General features: G+C 53.2%; 1 protein-coding gene across 1 annotated transcript in view; it reads right to left on the reverse strand.

The window, feature by feature from the left end:
• LOC138517048 (uncharacterized) overlaps nt 1-24,874 on the reverse strand; it is a 341,761-nt gene that overhangs the window by 215,589 nt on the left and 101,298 nt on the right. Inside the window, exon 9 of the mRNA XM_069632564.1 lies at nt 842-874. Coding sequence (XP_069488665.1) covers nt 842-874 — 33 coding nt within the window. The remainder of the gene's footprint in view (nt 1-841; nt 875-24,874) is intronic.

Raw genomic sequence — 24,874 nt, forward strand, 5'->3', positions numbered from 1 at the left:
CAGCCTCCAGGCCCCCTGTGCAGACTCCAGGCATCCCGTGCTGGCCTCCAAGCCCCCCATGCAGCCTCCAGGCCCCTGTGCAGCCTCCAGGGCCCCGTGCATCCTCCAGACACCCTGTGCAGCCTCCAGGCCACCTGTGAAGTCTCCAGGGCCCCCATGCAGTGTCAAGGCACACTGTGCAGCCTTCAGAAACCCTGTGCAGCCTCCAGGCCCCCGTGCAGCCTCCAGGCCCCCTCTGCAGCCTCCATGCCCCCTGTGTAGACTCCCTGTGCAACCTCCTGCCCCCCCGTGCAGCGTCCAGGGCCCCCGTGCAGCCTCCTGCTACTTTTCTCTGATGATCCACTCCCTACCACTGGAGGGCTCTGCCAAACCTACCACCCCTCTGGCATCTAAGCAGTGTAAGTATTAAACCCCCATCTCAAGCTTCAGCTGAAAGCAATGTGGGCGGGGGGGGGGGGTCCTCTAAGTCGTCTGCATGCCTACCTCCACTGAACACTCTTCCTGCTCTAACCTGAACTTATATGTTACTTATGTACTCAACCTAACCCTCCATCCCGCCTTTTTTCCTCCGCCCCAACCTGCTGCTAACAAACACAAGCATGTAACCCTGGCGCAGGGCCCATCATACACTAGACCTCTGTGTGCCCCTCTAACATCAGATGTCTTTTCATGAGTCAATGCCCACCCATCACCAGGCCCCCCTTCCACCCACGTACTCACTGTAACGAGTGCACAACCCTGATGGGGCACTCTGATCTAAGCCCTCACTCATCCGTGCAAACTCATCCAAGATAGACATGGAAATGCACAGGCAGGCCAGCAGCATCATATGAGCACTTACCTTTCGTGTACTCTATGTAATAGGCCAGCACCACTGCGGAGAAACAGAAGGGAGCTTGTGTTAGTGCCGACACTTGGTGCAGGCTCATTAAATCAGGGAGGAGCTATAGCATGTGTTGACATGCGAGGGCCCTTAAGGATGGAGAAGCCCATGGAGGGAGCATATGCAATGACATTACTTCCTGAACCAACCAATCTCACAGCAGCACCCAGAAAATAAACACAGGAGTGTCTATGCCAGCTACGATCAAAGGAGGGTACTGTCTAGGGAGCTCTGTGATAGTCAAACACCAATAATGCGCTGAGAGGCAGAAACACAGTGGTATGTGATAAATAGCTGTAGCCCAGTACACCCAGCTAAGAGCACTAGACTGAGGCAGCAATGCAAGACCTGAGCCCCGTGGACACCCACCTGAGAACACTAGACAGAGGCAGCAATGCAAGACCCGAGGCACTTTGGGCACCCACCTAAGAGAACTAGAAAAAGGCAGAAATGCAAGACCTGAGCCACTGTGGACACCCACCTAAGAGAACTAGACAGATGCAGCAATGCAAGACCAGGGCCTCTGTGGACACCCACCTAAGAGCACTAGACAGAGGCAGCAATGCAAGACCTGAACCCCGTGGACTCCCACCTGAGAGAACTAGACAGAGGCAGTAATGCAAGACCTGAGCCACTGCGGACACCCACCTAAGAGCATTAGACAGAGGCAGCAATGCAAGACCCGAGCCACGGTGGACAACCACCTAAGAGAACTAGACAGAGGCAGCAATGCAAGACCCGAGCCACTGTGGACACCCACCTAAGAGCACTAGACACAGGCAGCAATGCAAGACCCGATCCACAATGAGCACCAACGTGAGATAATTAGACAGAGGCAGCAATGCAAGACCTCAGCCACTGTGGACACCCACCTGAGAGAACTAGACAGAGGCATCAATGCAAGACCTCAGCCACTGTGGACACACATCTAAGAAAACTAGACTGAGGCAGCAATGCAAGATCTGAGCCACTGTGGACACCCACCTAAGAGCACTAGACAGAGGCAGCAATGCAAGACCCGAGCCACTGTGGACACCCACCTAAGAGAACTAGAGAGAGGCAGCAATGCAAGACCCGAGCCACTGTGGACACCCACCTGAGAGAACTAGACACAAGCATCAATGCAAGACCTGAGAAGCTGTGGACACCCACCTAAGAGCACTAGACAGAGGCAGCAATGCAAGACCCGAGCCTCTGTGGACACCCACCTAAGAGAACTAGAGACAGGCAGCAATGCAAGACCTGAGCCACTGTGGACACCCACCTAAGAGAACTAGAGAGAGGCAGCAATGCAAGACCCGAGCCACTGTGGACACCCACCTGAGAGAACTAGACAGAGGCATCAATGCAAGACCCGGGCCACTGTGGACACCCACCTAAGAGAAGTAGACAGAGGCAGCAATGCAAGACCTGAGCCACTGTGGACACCCACCTAAAAGCACTAGACAGAGGCAGCAATGCCAGACCCGAGCCACTGTGGACACCCACCTAAGAGCACTAGACAGAGGCAGTAATGCAAGACCCGAGCCACTGTGGACACCCACCTAAGAGAACTAGACAGAGGCAGCAATGCAAGACCCGAGCCACTGTAGACAAACACCTAAGAGAACTATACAAAGGCAGCAATGCAAGACCTGAGGCACTGTGGGCACCCACCTAAGAGAACTAGAAAGAGGTAGAAATGCAAGACCTGAGCTCCTGTGGACACCCACCTAAGAGAACTAGACAGAGGCCGCAATGTAAGACTTGAGCCCCTGTGGGCACCCACCTAAGAGAACTAGACAGAGGCAGCAATGCAATATCTGAGCCACTGTGGACACCCACCTAAGAGAACTAGACAGAGGCAGCAATGCAATACCTGAGCCACTGTGGACACCCACCTAAGAGAACTAGACAGAGGCAGCAATGCAAGACCTGAGCCACTGTGGACACCCACCTAAGAGAACGAGACAGAGGCAGCAATGCAAGACCTGAGCTACTGTGGACACCCACCTGAGAGAACTAGACAGAGGCAGCAATGCAAGACCTGAGCCACTGTGGACAACCACCTAAGAGAACTATACAAAGGCAGCAATGCAAGACCCGAGGCACTGTGGGCACCCACCTGAGAGAACTAGACAGAGGCATCAATGTAACACCAAGGCCTCTGTGGACACCCACCTGAGAGAACTAGACAGAGGCATCAATGCAAGACCTGAGCCACTGTGGACACCCACCTAAGAGAACAAGACAGAGGCAGCCAGGCAAGACCAGAGCCACTGTGGACACCCACCTGAGAGAACTAGACAGAGGAAGAAATGTAAGACCTGAGCCACTGTGGACACCCACCTAAGAGAACTAGACAGAGGCAGCAATGCAAGACCCGGGCCACAGTGGACACCCACCGAAGAGAACTAGACAGAGGCCGCAATGTAAGACTTGAACCACTGTGGGCACCCAACTAAGAGAACTAGACAGAGGCAGCAATGCATGATCTGAGCCACTGTGGACACCCAACTAAGAGAACTAGTCAGAGGCAGCAATGCAAGACCTGAGCCACTGTAGACACTCACCTAAGAGAACTAGACAGAGGCAGCAATGCAAGACCCCATCCACTGTGGACACCCACCTGGAAGAACTAGACAGAGGCAACAATATAAGAACTGAGCCACAGTGGACATCTACCAAAGAGAACTGGACAGAGGCATCAATGCAAGACTTGGGCCTCTGTGGACACCCACCTTAGAGAACTAGAGAGAGCAGCAATGCAAGACCTGGACCTCTGTGGACACCCAGCTAAGAACACTAGACAGCGGCAGCAATGCAAGACCTGAGCCACTGTGGACACCCACCTAAGAGGACTAGACAGAGGCAGCAATGCAAGACCTGAGCCCCGTGGACACCTACCTGAGAGAACTAGACAGAGGCAGCAATGCAAGACCTGAGCCACTGTGGACACCCACCTAAGAGCACTAGACAGAGGCAGCAATGCAAGACCTGAGCCACTGTGGACACCCACCTAAGAGAACCAGACAGAGGCAGCAGAATGCAAGACCTGAGCCACTGTGGACACCCACCTAAGAGCACTAGACAGATGCAGCAATGCAAGACCTGAGCCACTGTGGACACCCACCTGAGAGAACTAGACAGAGGCAGCAATGCAAGACCTGAGGAACTGTGGACATCCACCTAAGAGAACTAGACAGAGGCAGCAATGCAAGACCTGAGCCACTGTGGACACCCACCTAGGAGAACTAGATCGAGGCAGCAATGCAAGACCCGAGGCACTTTGGGCACCCACCTAAGAGAACTAGAAAAAGGCAGAAATGCAAGACCTGAGCCACTGTGGATACCCACCTAAGAGAACTAGACAGAGGCAGCAATGCAAGACCAGGGCCTCTGTGGACACCCACCTAAGAGCACTAGACAGAGGCAGCAATGCAAGACCTGAGCCCAGTGGACACCCACCTGAGAGAACTAGACAGGGGCAGTAATGCAACACCTGAGCCACTGTAGACACCCACCTAAGAGAACTAGACAGAGGCAGCAATGCAAGACCTGAGCCACTGTGGACACCCACCTAAGAGCATTAGACAGAGGCAGCAATGCAAGACATGAGCCACGGTGGACAACCACCTAAGAGAACTAGACAGAGGCAACAATGCAAGACCCGAGCCACTGTGGACACCCACCTAAGAGCACTAGACAGAGGCAGCAATGCAAGACCCGAGCCACGGTGGACAACCACCTAAGAGAACTAGACAGAGGCAGCAATGCACGACCCGAGCCACTGTGGACACCCACCTAAGAGCACTAGACAGAGGCAGCAATGCAAGACCTGAGCCACTGTGGACACCCACCTAAGAGAACTAGACAGAGGCCGCAATGCAAGACCAGGGCCTCTGTGGACACCCACATAAGAAAACTAGTCAGAGGCAGCAATGCAAGTCCTGAGCCAGTGTAGACACCCACCTAAGAGAACTAAACAGAGGCAGCAATGCAAGACCCCATCCACTGTGGGCACCCACCTGAGAGAACTATACAGAGGCACCAATATAAGACCTGAGCCACAGTGGACATCCACTAAAGAGAACTAGACAGAGGCATCAATGCAAGACCTGGGCCTCTGTGGACACCCACCTAAGAGAACTAGACAGAGGCAGCAATGCAAGACCCGATCCACTATGAGCACCAACGTGAGATAATTAGACAGAGGCAGCAATGCAAGACCTCAGCCCCTGTGGACACCCACCTGAGAGAACTAGACAGAGGCATCAATGCAAGACCTGAGCCACTGTGGACACACATCTAAGAAAACTAGACTGAGGCAGCAATGCAAGACCTGAGCCACTGTGGACACCCACCTAAGAGCACTAGACAGAGGCAGCAATGCAAGACCCGAGCCACTGTGGACACCCACCTAAGAGCACTAGACAGAGGCAGCAATGCAAGACCCGAGCCACTGTGGACACCCACCTAAGAGAACTAGAGAGAGGCAGCAATGCAAGACCTGAGTCACTGTGGACACCCACCTGAGATAATTAGAGACAGAGGCAGCAATGCAAGACCTGACCCACTGTGGACACCCACCTGAGAGAACTAGACACAAGCATCAATGCAAGACCTGAGCCACTGTGGACACCCACTTAAGAGCACTAGACAGAGGCAGCAATGCAAGACCCGAGCCACTGTGGACACCCACCTAAGAGAACTAGAGAGAGGCAGCAATGCAAGACCTGAGCCACTGTGGACACCCACCTAAGAGAACTAGAGAGAGGCAGCAATGCAAAACCCGAGCCACTGTGGACACCCACCTGAGAGAACTAGACAGAGGCATCAATGCAAGACCTGGGCCACTGTGGACACGCACCTAAGAGAAGTAGACAGAGGCAGCAATGCAAGACCTGAGCCACTGTGGACACCCACCTAGAAGCACTAGACAGAGGCAGCAATGCCAGACCCGAGCCACTGTGGACACCCACCTAAGAGCACTAGACAGAGGCAGCAATGCAAGACCCGAGCCACTGTGGACACCCACCTAAGAGAACTAGACAGAGGCAGCAATGCAAGACCCGAGCCACTGTGGACAACCACCTAAGAGAACTAAACAAAGGCAGCAATGCAAGACCTGAGGCACTGTGGGCACCCACCTAAGAGAACTAGAAAGAGGCAGAAATGCAAGACCTGAGCTCCTGTGGACACCCACCTAAGAGAACTAGACAGAGGCAGCAATGCAAGACCCCATCCACTGTGGGCACCCACCTGCGAGAACTAGACAGAGGCACCAATATAAGACCTGAGCCACAGTGGACATCCACCAAAGAGAACTAGACAGAGGAATCAATGCAAGACCTGGGCCTCTGTGGACACCCACCTAAGAGAACTAGACAGAGGCAGCAATGCAGGACCCGATCCACTGTGAGCACCCACCTGAGATAATTAGACAGAGGCAGCAATGCAAGACTGAGCCACTGTGGACACCCACCTGAGAGAACCCGACAGAGGCATCAATGCAAGACCTGAGCCACTGTGGACACCCATCTAGGAAAACTAGACTGAGGTTGTAATGCAAGACCTGAGCCACTGTGGACACCCACCTAAGAGCACTAGACAGAAGCTGCAATGCAAGACCCGAGCCACTGTGGACACCCACCTAAGAGCACTAGACAGAGGCAGCAATGCAAGACCCGAGCCACTGTGGACACCCACCTAATAGAACTAGAGAGAGGCAGCAATGCAAGACCAGAGCCACTGTGGACACCCACCTGAGAGAACTAGACAGAGGCAGCAATGCAAGACCCGAGCCACTGTGGACAACCACCTAAGAGAACTAGACAGAGGCAGCAATGCAAGACCCGAGGCACTGTGGGCACCCATCTAAGAGAACTAGAAAGAGGCAGAAATGTAAGACCTGAGCCACTGTGGACACCCACCTAAGAGAACTAGACAGAGGCAGCAATGCAAGACCTGGGCCACAGTGGACACCCACCGAAGGGAACTAGACAGAGGCCGCAATGTAAGACTTGAGCCACTGTGGGCACCCACCTAAGAGAACTAGACAGCGGCAGCAATGCAAGACCAAGGCCTCTGTGGACACCCACCTAAAAAGACTAGTCAGAGGAAGCAATGCAAGACCTGAGCCACTGTAGACACTCACCTAAGAGAACTAGACAGAGGCAGCAATGCAAGACCTGAGCCACTGTGAACACCCACCTAAGAGAACTAGACAGAGGCAGCAATGCAAGCCGTGAGCCACTGTGGCAACTCACCTCAGAGAACTAGACAGAGGCAGCAATGCAAGACCTGGGCCTCTGTGGACACCCACTTGAGATAATTAGACAGAGGCAGCAATGCAAGACCTGAGCCACTGTGGGCACCCACCTGATAGAACTAGACAGAGGCATCAATGCAAGACCAGAGCCACTGTGGACACCCGTCTAAGAAAACTAGACAGAGGTTGCAATGCAAGACCTGAGCCACTGTGGACACTCGCCTAAGAGAACTAGTCAGAGGCAGAAATGCAAGACCTGAGCCACTGTGAACACCCACCTAAGAGAACTAGACAGAGGCAGCAATGCAAGCCGTGAGCCACTGTGGCAACTCACCTCAGAGAACTAGACAGAGGCAGCAATGCAAGATCTGGGCCTCTGTGGACACCCACCTAATAGAACTAGACAGAGTCAGCAATGCAAACCCGATCCACTGTCGGCACCCACCTGAGAGAACTAGACAGAGGCAGCAATATAAGACCTGAGCCACAGTGGACATCTACCAAAGAGAACTAGACAGAGGCAGCAATGCAAGACCTGGGCCTCTGTGGACACCGCCCTAAGAGAACTAGACAGAGGCAGCAATGCAAGACCAGAGCCACTGTGGACACCCACCTAAGAGAACTAGACAGAGGCAGCAATGCAAGACCTGAGCCACAGTGGACACCCACCAAAGAGAACTAGACAGAGGCATCAATGCAAGACCTGGGCCTCTGTGGACACCCACCTAAGAGAACTAAACAGAGGCAGCAATATAAGACCTGAGCCACAGTGGACATCCACCAACGAGAACTAGACAGAGGCATCAATGCAAGACCTGGGCCTCTGTGGACACCCACCTTAGAGAACTAGACAGAGGCAGCAATGCAAGACCCGATCCACTATGAGCACCTACCTGAGATAATTAGACAGAGGCAGCAATGCAAGACCTGAGCCACTGTGGACACCCACCTAAGAGAACTAGACAGAGGCAGCAATGCAAGACCTGAGCCACTGTGGACACACATCTAAGAAAACTAGACTGAGGCAGCAATGCAAGACCTGAGCCACTGTGGACACCCATCTAAGAGCACTAGACAGAGGCAGCAATGCAAGACCCGAGCCACTGTGGACACCCACCTAAGAGCACTAGACAGAGGCAGCAATGCAAGACCCGAGCCACTGTGGACACCCACCTAAGAGAACTAGAAAGAGGCAGCAATGCAAGACCTGAGCCACTGTGGACACCCACCTGAGATAATTAGACAGAGGCAGCAATGTGAGACCTGAGCCACTCTGGACACCCACCTGAGAGAACTAGACAGAGGCATCAATGCAAGACCTGGGCCACTGTGGACACCCATCTACGAAAACTAGACAGAGGCAGTAATGCAAGACCTGAGCCACTGTGGACACCCACCTAAGAGCACTAGACAGAGGCAGCAATGCAAGACCCGAGCCACTGTGGACACCCACCTAAGAGAACTAGAGAGAAGCAGCAATGGAAGACCTGAGCCACTGTGGACACCCACCTGAGATAATTAGACAGAGGCAGCAATGCGAGACCTGAGCCACTGTGGACACCCACCTGAGAGAACTAGACAGAGGCATCAATGCAAGACCTGGGCCACTGTGGACACCCATTTAAGAAAACTAGACAGAGGCAGTAATGCAAGACCTGAGCCACTGTGGACACCCACCTAAGAGCACTAGACAGAGGCAGCAATGCAAGACCCGAGCCACTGTGGACACCCACCTAAGAGCACTAGACAGAGGCAGCAATGCAAGACCCGAGCCACTGTGGACACCCACCTAAGAGAACTAGAGAGAGCAGCAATGCAAGACCTGAGCCACTGTGGACACCCACCTGAGAGAACTAGATGGAGGCAGCAATGCAAGACCTGAGCCACTGTGGACAACCACCTAAGAGAACTATACAGAGGCAGCAATGCAAGACCCGAGGCACTGTGGGCACCCACCTAAGAGAACTAGAAAGAGGCAGAAATGCAAGACCTGAGCCACTGTGGGCACCCACCTAAGAGAACTAGACAGAGGCAGCAATGCAAGATCTGAGCCACTGTGGACACCCAACTAAGAGAACTAGACAGAGGCAGCAATGTAAGACCAAGGCCTCTGTGGACACCCTCCTAAGAGAACTAGACAGAGGCAGCAATGCAAGACCCCATCCATTGTGGGCACCCACCTGAGAGAACTAGACAGAGGCAGCAATGCAAGACCTGAGCCACTGTGGACACCCACCTGAGAGAACTAGACAGAGGCAGCAATGCAAGACCTGGGCCACCGTGGACATACACCAACGAGAACTAGACATAGGCAGCATTGCAAGACCTGAGCTACTGTGGATACCCACCTAAGAGAACTAGACAGAGGCAGCAATGCAAGACCTGAGCCACTGTGGCAACTCACCTAAGAGAACTAGACAGAGGCAGCAATGCAAGACCTGGGCCACCGTGGACATACACCAACGAGAACTAGACAGAGGCAGCAATATAAGACCTGAGCCACAGTGGACATCCACCAAAGAGAACTAGACAGAGGCAGCAATGCAAGACCTGGGCCTCTGTGGACACCCACCTAAGAGAACTAGACAGAGGCAGCAATGCAATACCTGGGCCTCTGTGGACACCCACCTAAGAGAACTAGACAGAGTCAGCAATGCAAACCCGATCCACTGCGGGCACCCACCTGAGAGAACTAGACAGAGGCATCAATGCAAGACCTGAGCCACTGTGGACACACATCTAAGAAAACTAGACTGAGGCAGCAATGCAAGACCTGAGCCACTGTGGACACCCATCTAAGAGCACTAGACAGAGGCAGCAATGCAAGACCCGAGCCACTGTGGACACCCACCTAAGAGCACTAGACAGAGGCAGCAATGCAAGACCCGAGCCACTGTGGACACCCACCTAAGAGAACTAGAGAGAGAAAGCAATGCAAGACCTGAGCCACTGTGGACACCCACCTGAGATAATTAGACAGAGGCAGCAATGTGAGACCTGAGCCACTCTGGACACCCACCTGAGAGAACTAGACAGAGGCATCAATGCAAGACCTGGGCCACTGTGGACACCCATCTACGAAAACTAGACAGAGGCAGTAATGCAAGACCTGAGCCACTGTGGACACCCACCTAAGAGCACTAGACAGAGGCAGCAATGCAAGACCCGAGCCACTGTGGACACCCACCTAAGAGAACTAGAGAGAAGCAGCAATGCAAGACCTGAGCCACTGTGGACACCCACCTGAGATAATTAGACAGAGGCAGCAATGCGAGACCTGAGCCACTGTGGACACCCACCTGAGAGAACTAGACAGAGGCATCAATGCAAGACCTGGGCCACTGTGGACACCCATTTAAGAAAACTAGACAGAGGCAGTAATGCAAGACCTGAGCCACTGTGGACACCCACCTAAGAGCACTAGACAGAGGCAGCAATGCAAGACCCGAGCCACTGTGGACACCCACCTAAGAGCACTAGACAGAGGCAGCAATGCAAGACCCGAGCCACTGTGGACACCCACCTAAGAGAACTAGAGAGAGCAGCAATGCAAGACCTGAGCCACTGTGGACACCCACCTGAGAGAACTAGATGGAGGCAGCAATGCAAGACCTGAGCCACTGTGGGCACCCACCTAAGAGAACTAGACAGAGGCAGCAATGCAAGATCTGAGCCACTGTGGACACCCAACTAAGAGAACTAGACAGAGGCAGCAATGTAAGACCAAGGCCTCTGTGGACACCCTCCTAAGAGAACTAGACAGAGGCAGCAATGCAAGACCCCATCCATTGTGGGCACCCACCTGAGAGAACTAGACAGAGGCAGCAATGCAAGACCTGAGCCACTGTGGACACCCACCTGAGAGAACTAGACATAGGCAGCATTGCAAGACCTGAGCTACTGTGGACACCCACCTAAGAGAACTAGACAGAGGCAGCAATGCAAGACCTGAGCCACTGTGGCAACTCACCTAAGAGAACTAGACAGAGGCAGCAATGCAAGACCTGGGCCACCGTGGACATACACCAACGAGAACTAGACAGAGGCAGCAATATAAGACCTGAGCCACAGTGGACATCCACCAAAGAGAACTAGACAGAGGCAGCAATGCAAGACCTGGGCCTCTGTGGACACCCACCTAAGAGAACTAGACAGAGGCAGCAATGCAATACCTGGGCCTCTGTGGACACCCACCTAAGAGAACTAGACAGAGTCAGCAATGCAAACCCGATCCACTGCGGGCACCCACCTGAGAGAACTAGACAGAGGCAGCAATATAAGACCTGAGCCACAGTGGACATCAACCAAAGAGAACTAGACAGATGCAGCAATGCAAGACCTGGGCCTCTGTGGACACCCACCTAAGAGAACTAGACAGAGGCAGAAATGCAAGACCTGGGCCTCTGAGGTCACCCACCTAAGAGAACTAGACAGAGGCAGCAATGCAAGACCCGATCCACTGTGGGCACCCTCCTGAGAGAACTAGACAGAGACAGCAACGCAAGACCTGAGCCACTGTGCACACCCACCTAAGAGAACTAGATAGAGGCAGCCATGCAAGACCTGAGCCACTGTGGACACCCACCCGAGAGAACTAGACAAAGGCAGCAATGCAAGACCTGGGCCTCTGTGGACACCCACCTAATAGAACTAGACAGAGGCAGCAATGCAATACCTGGGCCTCTGTGGACACCCAAATAAGAGTACTAGACAGAGTCAGCAATGCAAACCTGATCCACTGTGGGCACCCACCCGAGAGAACTAGACAGAGGCAGCAATATAAGACCTGAGCCACAGTGGACATCCACCAAAGAGAACTAGACAGAGGCAGCAATGCAAGACCTGGGCCTCTGTGGACACCCACCTAAGAGAACTAGACAGAGACAGCAATGCAAGACCTGGGCCTCTGTGGTCACCCACCTAAGAGAACTAGACAGAGGCAGCAATGCAAGACCCGATCCACTGTGGGCACCCTCCTGAAATAACTAGACAGAGGCAGAAATGCAAGACCTGAGCCACTGTGGACACCCACCTGAGAGAACTAGACAGAGGCAGCAACGCAAGACCTGAGCCACTGTGCACACCCACCTAAGAGAACTAGATAGAGGCAGCAATGCAAGACCTGATCAACTGTGGAAACCCACCCGAGAGAACTAGACAGAGGCAGCAATGCAAGACCTGAGCCACTGTGGACACCCACCTAAGAGAACTAGACAGAGGCAGCAATGCAAGACCCGAGGCACTGTGGATACCCACCTAAGAGAACTAGACAGAGGCAGCAATACAAGACCTGAGCCACTGTGGACACCCAACTAAGAGAACTAGACAGAGGCAGTAATGCAAGACCAGGGCCTCTGTGGACACCCACCTAAGACAACTAGTCAGAGGCAGCAATGCAAGACCTGAGCCACAGTAGACACCCACCTAGGAGAACTAGAGAGAGGCAGCAATGCAAGACCCCATCCACTGTGGGCATCCACCTTAGTGAACTAGACAGAGGTACCAATATAAGACCTGAGCCACAGTGGACATCCACCAAAGAGAACTAGACAGACGCATCAAAACAAGACTTGGGGCTCTGTGGACACCCACCTAAGAGAACTAGACAGAGGCAGCAATGCAAGACCCAATCCACTGTGGGCAACCACCTGGGAGAACTAGACAGAGTCACCAATATAAGACTTCAGCCACAGTGGACATCCACCAAAGAGAACTAGACAGATGAATCAATGCAAGACCTGGGCCTCTGTGGACACCCACCTGGGATAATTAGACAGAGGCAGCAATGCAAGACCTGAGCCACTGTGGACACCCACCTAAGAGAACTAGACAGAGGCAGCAATGCAAGACCTGAGCCACTGTGGACACCCACCTAAGAGCACTAGACAGAGGCAGCAATGCAAGACCTGAGCCACTGTGGAAACCCACCTGAGAGAACTAGACAGAGGCAGCAATGCAAGACCTGAGCCACTGTGGACACCCACCTAAGAGAACTAGACAGAGGCAGCAATGCAAGACCCAAGGCACTGTGGACACCCACCTAAGAGCACTAGACAGAGGCAGAAATGCAAGACCTGAGCCAATGTGTACACCCACCTGAGAGAACTAGACAGAGGCAGCAACGCAAAACCTGAGCCACTGTGCACACCCACCTAAGAGAACTAGATAGAGGCAGCAATGCAAGACCTGAGCCACTGAGGACACACACACGAGAGAACTAGACAGAGGCAGCAATGCAAGACCTGAGGCACTGTGGGCACCCACTTATGAGAACTAGAAAGAGGCAGAAATGCAAGACCTGAGCCACTGTGGGTACCCACCTAAGAGAACTAGACAGAGGCAACAATGCAAGACCTGAGCCACAGTGGACACCCACCTAAGAGAACTAGACAGAGGCAGCAATGCAAGACCCGAGGCACTGTGGGCACCCACCTGAGAGAACTAGACAGAGGCAGCAATGCAAGATCTGAGCCACTGTGGACACCCAACTAAGATAACTAGACAGAGGCGGCAATGCAAGACCAGGGCCTCTGTGGACACCCACCTAAGAAAACTAGTCAGAGGCAGCAATGCAAGACCTGAGCCACAGTAGACACCCACCTAAGAGAACTAGAGAGAGGCAGCAATGCAAGACCCCATCCACTGTGGGCATCCACCTGAGAGAACTAGACAGAGGCACCAATATAAGACCTGAGCCACAGTGGACATCGACCAAAGAGAACTAGACAGAGGCATCAATGCAAGACCTGGGCCTCTGTGAGCACCCCCTAAAATAATTAGACAGAGGCAGCAATGCAAGACCTGAGCCACTGTGGACACTCACCTAAGAGAACTAGTCAGAGGCAGAAATGCAAGACCTGAGCCACTGTGAACACCCACCAAAGAGAACTAGACAGAGGCAGCAATACAAGCCGTGAGCCACTGTGGCAACTCACCTAAGAGAACTAGACAGAGGCAGAAATGTAAGACCTGGGCCACCGTGGGCACCCACCTGAGAGAACTAGACAGAGGCAGCAATATAAGACCTGAGCCACAGTGGACATCCACCAAAGAGAACTAGACAGATGCAGCAATGCAAGACCTGGGCCTCTGTGGACACCCACCTAAGAGAACTAGACAGAGGCAGCAATGCAAGACTTGGGCCTCTGTGGTCACCCACCTAAGAGAACTAGACAGAGGCAGCAATGCAAGACCCGATCCACTGTGGGCACCCTCCTGAGATAACTAGACAGAGGCAGCAATGCAAGACCAGAGCCACTGTGGACACCCACCTAAGAGAACTAGATAGAGGCAGCAATGCAAGACCTGAACCACTGTGCAAGACCTGGGCCTCTGTGGACACCCACCCGAGAGAACTAGACAGAGGCAGCAATGCAAGACCTGGGCCTCTGTGGACACCCACCTAATAGAACTAGACAGAGGCAGCAATGCAAGACCTGGGCCTCTGTGGACACCCACCTAAGAGAACTAGACAGAGGCAGCAATGCAAGACCTGGGCCTCTGTGGTCACCCACCTAAGAGAACTAGACAGAGGCATCAATGCAAGACCCGATCCACTGTGGACACCCACCTGAGAGAACTAGACAGAGGCAGCAACGCAAGACCTGAGCCACTGTGCACACCCACCTAAGAGAACTAGATAGAGGCAGCAATGCAAGACCTGAGCCACTGTGGACACCCACCCGAGAGAACTAGTCAGAGGCAGCAATGAAAGACCTGGGCCACTGTGGACACTCACCTAAGAGAACTAGATAGAGGCAGCAATGCAAGACCTGAACCACTGTGCAAGACCTGGGCCTCTGTGGACACCCACCCGAGAGAACTAGACAGAGGCAGCAATGCAAGACCTGGGCCTCTGTGGACACCCACCTAATAGAACTAGACAGAGGCAGCAATGCAAGACCTGGGCCTCTGTGGACACCCACCTAATAGAACTAGACAGAGGCAGCAATGCAAGACCTGGGCCTCTGTGGACACCCACCTAAGAGAACTAGACAGAGGCAGCAATGCAAGACCTGGGCCTCTGTGGACACCCACCTAAGAGAACTAGACAGAGGCAGCAATGCAATACCTGGGCCTCTGTGGACACCCACCTAAGAGAACTAGACAGAGTCAGCAATGCAAACCCGATCCACTGCGGGCACCCACCTGAGAGAACTAGACAGAGGCAGCAATATAAGACCTGAGCCACAGTGGACATCAACCAAAGAGAACTAGACAGATGCAGCAATGCAAGACCTGGGCCTCTGTGGACACCCACCTAAGAGAACTAGACAGAGGCAGAAATGCAAGACCTGGGCCTCTGAGGTCACCCACCTAAGAGAACTAGACAGAGGCAGCAATGCAAGACCCGATCCACTGTGGGCACCCTCCTGAGAGAACTAGACAGAGACAGCAACGCAAGACCTGAGCCACTGTGCACACCCACCTAAGAGAACTAGATAGAGGCAGCCATGCAAGACCTGAGCCACTGTGGACACCCACCCGAGAGAACTAGACAAAGGCAGCAATGCAAGACCTGGGCCTCTGTGGACACCCACCTAATAGAACTAGACAGAGGCAGCAATGCAATACCTGGGCCTCTGTGGACACCCAAATAAGAGTACTAGACAGAGTCAGCAATGCAAACCTGATCCACTGTGGGCACCCACCCGAGAGAACTAGACAGAGGCAGCAATATAAGACCTGAGCCACAGTGGACATCCACCAAAGAGAACTAGACAGAGGCAGCAATGCAAGACCTGGGCCTCTGTGGACACCCACCTAAGAGAACTAGACAGAGACAGCAATGCAAGACCTGGGCCTCTGTGGTCACCCACCTAAGAGAACTAGACAGAGGCAGCAATGCAAGACCCGATCCACTGTGGGCACCCTCCTGAAATAACTAGACAGAGGCAGAAATGCAAGACCTGAGCCACTGTGGACACCCACCTGAGAGAACTAGACAGAGGCAGCAACGCAAGACCTGAGCCACTGTGCACACCCACCTAAGAGAACTAGATAGAGGCAGCAATGCAAGACCTGATCAACTGTGGAAACCCACCCGAGAGAACTAGACAGAGGCAGCAATGCAAGACCTGAGCCACTGTGGACACCCACCTAAGAGAACTAGACAGAGGCAGCAATGCAAGACCCGAGGCACTGTGGATACCCACCTAAGAGAACTAGACAGAGGCAGCAATACAAGACCTGAGCCACTGTGGACACCCAACTAAGAGAACTAGACAGAGGCAGTAATGCAAGACCAGGGCCTCTGTGGACACCCACCTAAGACAACTAGTCAGAGGCAGCAATGCAAGACCTGAGCCACAGTAGACACCCACCTAGGAGAACTAGAGAGAGGCAGCAATGCAAGACCCCATCCACTGTGGGCATCCACCTTAGTGAACTAGACAGAGGTACCAATATAAGACCTGAGCCACAGTGGACATCCACCAAAGAGAACTAGACAGACGCATCAAAACAAGACTTGGGGCTCTGTGGACACCCACCTAAGAGAACTAGACAGAGGCAGCAATGCAAGACCCAATCCACTGTGGGCAACCACCTGGGAGAACTAGACAGAGGCACCAATATAAGACTTCAGCCACAGTGGACATCCACCAAAGAGAACTAGACAGATGAATCAATGCAAGACCTGGGCCTCTGTGGACACCCACCTGGGATAATTAGACAGAGGCAGCAATGCAAGACCTGAGCCACTGTGGACACCCACCTAAGAGAACTAGACAGAGGCAGCAATGCAAGACCTGAGCCACTGTGGACACCCACCTAAGAGCACTAGACAGAGGCAGCAATGCAAGACCTGAGCCACTGTGGAAACCCACCTGAGAGAACTAGACAGAGGCAGCAATGCAAGACCTGAGCCACTGTGGACACCCACCTAAGAGAACTAGACAGAGGCAGCAATGCAAGACCCAAGGCACTGTGGACACCCACCTAAGAGCACTAGACAGAGGCAGAAATGCAAGACCTGAGCCAATGTGTACACCCACCTGAGAGAACTAGACAGAGGCAGCAACGCAAAACCTGAGCCACTGTGCACACCCACCTAAGAGAACTAGATAGAGGCAGCAATGCAAGACCTGAGCCACTGAGGACACACACACGAGAGAACTAGACAGAGGCAGCAATGCAAGACCTGAGGCACTGTGGGCACCCACTTATGAGAACTAGAAAGAGGCAGAAATGCAAGACCTGAGCCACTGTGGGTACCCACCTAAGAGAACTAGACAGAGGCAACAATGCAAGACCTGAGCCACAGTGGACACCCACCTAAGAGAACTAGACAGAGGCAGCAATGCAAGACCCGAGGCACTGTGGGCACCCACCTGAGAGAACTAGACAGAGGCAGCAATGCAAGATCTGAGCCACTGTGGACACCCAACTAAGATAACTAGACAGAGGCGGCAATGCAAGACCAGGGCCTCTGTGGACACCCACCTAAGAAAACTAGTCAGAGGCAGCAATGCAAGACCTGAGCCACAGTAGACACCCACCTAAGAGAACTAGAGAGAGGCAGCAATGCAAGACCCCATCCACTGTGGGCATCCACCTGAGAGAACTAGACAGAGGCACCAATATAAGACCTGAGCCACAGTGGACATCGACCAAAGAGAACTAGACAGAGGCATCAATGCAAGACCTGGGCCTCTGTGAGCACCCCCTAAAATAATTAGACAGAGGCAGCAATGCAAGACCTGAGCCACTGTGGACACTCACCTAAGAGAACTAGTCAGAGGCAGAAATGCAAGACCTGAGCCACTGTGAACACCCACCAAAGAGAACTAGACAGAGGCAGCAATACAAGCCGTGAGCCACTGTGGCAACTCACCTAAGAGAACTAGACAGAGGCAGAAATGTAAGACCTGGGCCACCGTGGGCACCCACCTGAGAGAACTAGACAGAGGCAGCAATATAAGACCTGAGCCACAGTGGACATCCACCAAAGAGAACTAGACAGATGCAGCAATGCAAGACCTGGGCCTCTGTGGACACCCACCTAAGAGAACTAGACAGAGGCAGCAATGCAAGACTTGGGCCTCTGTGGTCACCCACCTAAGAGAACTAGACAGAGGCAGCAATGCAAGACCCGATCCACTGTGGGCACCCTCCTGAGATAACTAGACAGAGGCAGCAATGCAAGACCAGAGCCACTGTGGACACCCACCTAAGAGAACTAGATAGAGGCAGCAATGCAAGACCTGAACCACTGTGCAAGACCTGGGCCTCTGTGGACACCCACCCGAGAGAACTAGACAGAGGCAGCAATGCAAGACCTGGGCCTCTGTGGACACCCACCTAATAGAACTAGACAGAGGCAGCAATGCAAGACCTGGGCCTCTGTGGACACCCACCTAAGAGAACTAGACAGAGGCAGCAATGCAAGACCTGGGCCTCTGTGGTCACCCACCTAAGAGAACTAGACAGAGGCATCAATGCAAGACCCGATCCACTGTGGACACCCACCTGAGAGAACTAGACAGAGGCAGCAACGCAAGACCTGAGCCACTGTGCACACCCACCTAAGAGAACTAGATAGAGGCAGCAATGCAAGACCTGAGCCACTGTGGACACCCACCCGAGAGAACTAGTCAGAGGCAGCAATGAAAGACCTGGGCCACTGTGGACACTCACCTAAGAGAACTAGACAGAGGCAGCAATGCAAGACCCGAGGCACTGTGGATACCCACCTAAGTGAACTAGACAGAGGCAGCAATGCAAGACCTGAGCCACAGTGGACACCCACCTAAGAGAACTAGACAGAGGCAGCAATGCAAGATCTGAGCCACTGTGGACACCCAACTAAGAGAACTAGCAGAGGCAGTAATGCAAGACCAGGGCCTCTGTGGACACCAACCTAAAACAACTAGTCGGAGGCAGCAATGCAAGACCTGAGCCACAGTTGACACCCACCTAAGAGAACTAGAGAGAGGCAGCAATGCAAGACCCCATCCACTGTGGGCATTCACCTTAGTGAACTAGACAGAGGCACCAATATAAGACCTGAGACACAGTGGACATCCACCAAAGAGAACTAGACAGAGGCATCAATGCAAGACCTGGGCCTCTGTTGACACCCACCTAAGAGAACTAGACAGAGGCAGCAATGCAAGACCTGGGCCTCTGTGCACACCCACCTAAGAGAAATAGACAGAGGCAGCAATGCAAGGCCTGATCCCCGGTGAGCACCCCCTAAGATAATTAGACAGCGGCAGCAATGCAAGACCTTCAGCCACTGTGGACACTCACCTAAGAGAACTAGTCAGAGGCAGAAATGCAAGACCTGAGCCACTGTGAACACCCACCTAAGAGAACTAGACAGAGGCAGCAATACAAGCCGTGAGCCACTGTGGCAACTCACCTAAGAGAACTAGACAGAGGCAGCAATGCAAGACCTGGGCCACCGTGGTCACCCACCTGAGCAACTAGACAGAGGCAGCAATATAAGACCTGAGCCACTGTGAACACCCACCTAAGAGAACTAGACAGAGGCAGCAATACAAGACGTGAGCCACTGTGGCAACTCACCTAAGAGAACTAGACAGAGGCAGCAATGCAAGACCTGGGCCACCGTGGTCACCCACCTAATAGAACTAGACAGAGGCAGCAATGCAATACCTGGGCCTCTGTGGACACCCACCTAAGAGAACTAGACAGAGTCAGCAATGCAAACCCGATCCACTGCGGGCACCCACCTGAGAGAACTAGACAGAGGCAGCAATATAAGACCTGAGCCACAGTGGACATCCACCAAAGAGAACTAGACAGATGCAGCAATGCAAGACCTGGGCCTCTGTGGACACCCACCTAAGAGAACTAGACAGAGGCAGCAAAGCAAGACCTGGGTCTCTGAGGTCACCCACCTAAGAGAACTAGACAGAGGCAGCAATGCAAGACCCGATCCACTGTGGGCACCCTCCTGAGATAACTAGACAGAGGCAGCAATGCAAGACCAGAGCCACTGTGGACACCCACCTAAGAGAACTAGACAGAGGCAGCAACGCAAGACCTGAGCCACTGTGCACACCCACCTAAGAGAACTAGATAGAGGCAGCCATGCAAGACCTGAGCCACTGTGGACACCCACCCGAGAGAGCTAGACAGAGGCAGCAATGCAAGACCTGGGCCTCTGTGGACACCCACCTAATAGAACTAGACAAAGGCAGCAATGCAATACCTGGCCCTCTGTGGACACCCACCTAAGAGTACTAGACAGAGTCAGCAATGCAAACCCGATCCACTGTGGGCACCCACCTGAGAGAACTAGACAGAGGCAGCAATATAAGACCTGGGCCTCTGTGGACACCCACCTAAGAGAACTAGACAGAGACAGCAATGCAAGACCTGGGCCTCTGTGCTCACCCACCTAAGAGAACTAGACAGAGGCAGCAATGCAAGACCCGATCCACTGTGGGCACCCTCCTGAGATAACTAGACAGAGGCAGAAATGCAAGACCTGAGCCACTGTGGACACCCACCTGAGAGAACTAGACAGAGGCAGCAACGCAAGACCTGAGCCACTGTGCACACCCACCTAAGAGAACTAGATAGAGGCAGCAATGCAAGACCTGAGCAACTGTGGAAACCCACCCGAGAGAACTAGACAGAGGCAGCAATGCAAGACCTGAGCCACTGTGGACACCCACCTAAGAGAACTAGACAGAGGCAGCAATGCAAGACCCGAGGCACTGTGGATACCCACCTAAGAGAAGTAGACAGAGGCAGCAATACAAGACCTGAGCCACTGTGGACACCCAACTAAGAGAACTAGACAGAGGCAGTAATGCAAGACCAGGGCCTCTGTGGACACCCACCTAAGACAACGAGTCAGAGGCAGCAATGCAAGACCTGAGCCACAGTAGACACCTACCTAAGAGAACTAGAGAGAGGCAGCAATGCAAGACCCCATCCACTGTGGGCATCCACCTTAGTGAACTAGACAGAGGTACCAATATAAGACCTGAGCCACAGTGGACATCCACCAAAGAGAACTAGAAAGACGCATCAAAACAAGACTTGGGGCTCTGTGGACACCCACCTAAGAGAACTAGACAGAGGCAGCAATGCAAGACCCAATCCACTGTGGGCAACCACCTGGGAGAACTAGACAGAGGCACCAATATAAGACTTCAGCCACAGTGGACATCCACCAAAGAGAACTAGACAGATGAATCAATGCAAGACCTGGCCCTCTGTGGACACCCACCTGGGATAATTAGACAGAGGCAGCAATGCAAGACCTGAGCCACTGTGGACACCCACCTAAGAGAACTAGACAGAGGCAGCAATGCAAGACCTGAGCCACTGTGGACACCCACCTAAGAGCACTAGACAGAGGCAGCAATGCAAGACCTGAGCCACTGTGGACACCCACCTGAGAGAACTAGACAGAGGCAGCAATGCAAGACCTGAGCCACTGTGGACACCCACCTAAGAGAACTAGACAGAGGCAGCAATGCAAGACCCAAGGCACTGTGGGCACCCACCTAAGAGAACTAGAAAAAGGCAGAAATGCAAGACCTGAGCCAATGTGTACACCCACCTGAGAGAACTAGACAGAGGCAGCAACGCAAGACCTGAGCCACTGTGCACACCCACCTAAGAGAACTAGATAGAGGCAGCAATGCAAGACCTGAGCCACTGAGGACACACACACGAGAGAACTAGACAGAGGCAGCAATGCAAGACCCAATGCACTGTGGGCACCCACCTAAGAGAACTAGAAAAAGGCTGAAATGCAAGACCTGAGCCAATGTGTACACCCACCTGAGAAAACTAGACAGAGGCAGCAACGCAAGACCTGAGCCACTGTGCACACCCACCTAAGAGAACTAGATAGAGGCAGCAATGCAAGACCTGAGCCACTGAGGACACACACACGAGAGAACTAGACAGAGGCAGCAATGCAAGACCTGAGCCACTGTGGACACCCACCTAAGAGAACTAGACAGAGGCAGCAATGCAAGACCTGAGGCACTGTGGGCACCCACGTATGAGAACTAGAAAGAGGCAGAAATGCAAGACCTGAGCCACTGTGGGTACCCACCTAAGAGAACTAGACAGAGGCAACAATGCAAGACCTGAGCCACAGTGGACACCCACCTAAGAGAACTAGACAGAGGCAGCAATGCAAGACCCGAGGCACTGTGGGCACCCACCTGAGAGAACTAGACAGAGGCAGCAATGCAAGATCTGAGCCACTGTGGACACCCAACTAAGATAACTAGACAGAGGCAGTAATGCAAGACCAGGGCCTCTGTGGACACCCACCTAAGAAAACTAGTCAGAGGCAGCAATGCAAGACCTGAGCCACAGTAGACACCCACCTAAGAGAACTAGAGAGAGGCAGCAATGCAAGACCCCATCCACTGTGGGCATCCACCTGAGAGAACTAGACAGAGGCACCAATATAAGACCTGAGCCACAGTGGACATCGACCAAAGAGAACTAGACAGAGGCATCAATGCAAGACCTGGGCCTCTGTGGACACCCACCTAAGAGAACTAGACAGAGGCAGCAATGCAAGACCTGGGCCTCTGTGGACACCCACCTAAGAGAAATAGACAGAGGCAGCAATGCAAGACCTGATCCCCTGTGAGCACCCCCTAAAATAATTAGACAGAGGCAGCAATGCAAGACCTGAGCCACTGTGGACACTCACCTAAGAGAACTAGTCAGAGGCAGAAATGCGAGACCTGAGCCACTGTGAACACCCACCTAAGAGAACTAGACAGAGGCAGCAATACAAGCCGTAAGCCACTGTGGCAACTCACCTAAGAGAACTAGACAGAGGCAGAAATGCAAGACCTGGGCCACCGTGGGCACCCACCTGAGAGAACTAGACAGAGGCAGCAATATAAGACCTGAGCCACAGTGGACATCCACCAATGAGAACTAGACAGATGCAGCAATGCAAGACCTGGGCCTCTGTGGACACCCACCTAAGAGAACTAGACAGAGGCAGCAATGCAAGACTTGGGCCTCTGTGGTCACCCACCTAAGAGAACTAGACCGAGGCCGCAATGCAAGACACGATCCACTGTGGGCACCCTCCTGAGATAACTAGACAGAGGCAGCAATGCAAGACCAGAGCCACTGTGGACACCCACCTAAGAGAACTAGATAGAGGCAGCAATGCAAGACCTGAACCACTGTGCACACCCACCCGAGAGAACTAGACAGAGGCAGCAATGCAAGACCCGGGCCTCTGTGGAAACCCACCTAATAGAACTAGACAGAGGCAGCAATGCAATACCTGGGCCTCTGTGGACACCCACCTAAGAGAACTAGACAGAGTCAGCAATGCAAACCCGATCCACTGGGGGCACCCACCTGAGAGAACTAGACAGAGGCAGCAATATAAGACCTGAGCCACAGTGGACATCCACCAAAGAGAACTAGACAGAGGCAGCAATGCAAGACCTGGGCCTCTGTGGACACCCACCTAAGAGAACTAGACAGAGGCAGCAATGCAAGACCTGGGCCTCTGTGGTCACCCACCTAAGAGAACTAGACAGAGGCAGCAATGCAAGACCCGATCCACTGTGGGCACCCTCCTGAGATAACTAGACAGGGGCAGAAATGCAAGACCTGAGCCACTGTGGACACCCACCTGAGAGAACTAGACAGAGGCAGCAACGCAAGACCTGAGCCACTGTGCACACCCACCTAAGAGAACTAGATAGAGGCAGCAATGCAAGACCTGAGCCACTGTGGACACCCACCCGAGAGAACTAGTCAGAGGCAGCAATGCAAGACCTGGGCCACTGTGGACACCCACCTAAGAGAACTAGACAGAGGCAGCAATGCAAGACCCGAGGCACTGTGGATACCCACCTAAGAGAACTAGACAGAGGCAGCAATGCAAGACCTGAGCCACAGTGGACACCCACCTAAGAGAACTAGACAGAGGCAGCAATGCAAGATCTGAGCCACTGTGGACACCCAACTAAGAGAACTAGCAGAGGCAGTAATGCAAGACCAGGGCCTCTGTGGACACCCACCTAAAACAACTAGTCGGAGGCAGCAATGCAAGACCTGAGCCACAGTAGACACCCACCTAAGAGAACTAGAGAGAGGCAGCAATGCAAGACCCATCCACTGTGGGCATCCACCTTAGTGAACTAGGCAGAGGCAGCAATGCAAGACCTGGGCCACTGTGGACACCCACCTAAGAGAACTAGACAGAGGCAGCAATGCAAGACCCGAGGCACTGTGGATACCCACCTAAGAGAACTAGACAGAGGCAGCAATGCAAGACCTGAGCCACAGTGGACACCCACCTAAGAGAACTAGACAGAGGCAGCAATGCAAGATCTGAGCCACTGTGGACACCCAACTAAGAGAACTAGCAGAGGCAGTAATGCAAGACCAGGGCCTCTGTGGACACCCACCTAAAACAACTAGTCGGAGGCAGCAATGCAAGACCTGAGCCACAGTAGACACCCACCTAAGAGAACTAGAGAGAGGCAGCAATGCAAGACCCCATCCACTGTGGGCATCCACCTGAGAGAACTAGACAGAGGCACCAATATAAGACCTGAGCCACAGTGGACATCGACCAAAGAGAACTAGACAGAGGCATCAATGCAAGACCTGGGCCTCTGTGGACACCCACCTAAGAGAACTAGACAGAGGCAGCAATGCAAGACCTGGGCCTCTGTGGACACCCACCTAAGAGAAATAGACAGAGGCAGCAATGCAAGACCTGATCCCCTGTGAGCACCCCCTAAAATAAT

The sequence above is a fragment of the Ambystoma mexicanum genome, chromosome 6q (genome assembly GCF_040938575.1).
Source record: "Ambystoma mexicanum isolate Mex_15411 chromosome 6q, UKY_AmexF1_1, whole genome shotgun sequence".
Lineage (NCBI taxonomy): Eukaryota > Metazoa > Chordata > Amphibia > Caudata > Ambystomatidae > Ambystoma > Ambystoma mexicanum.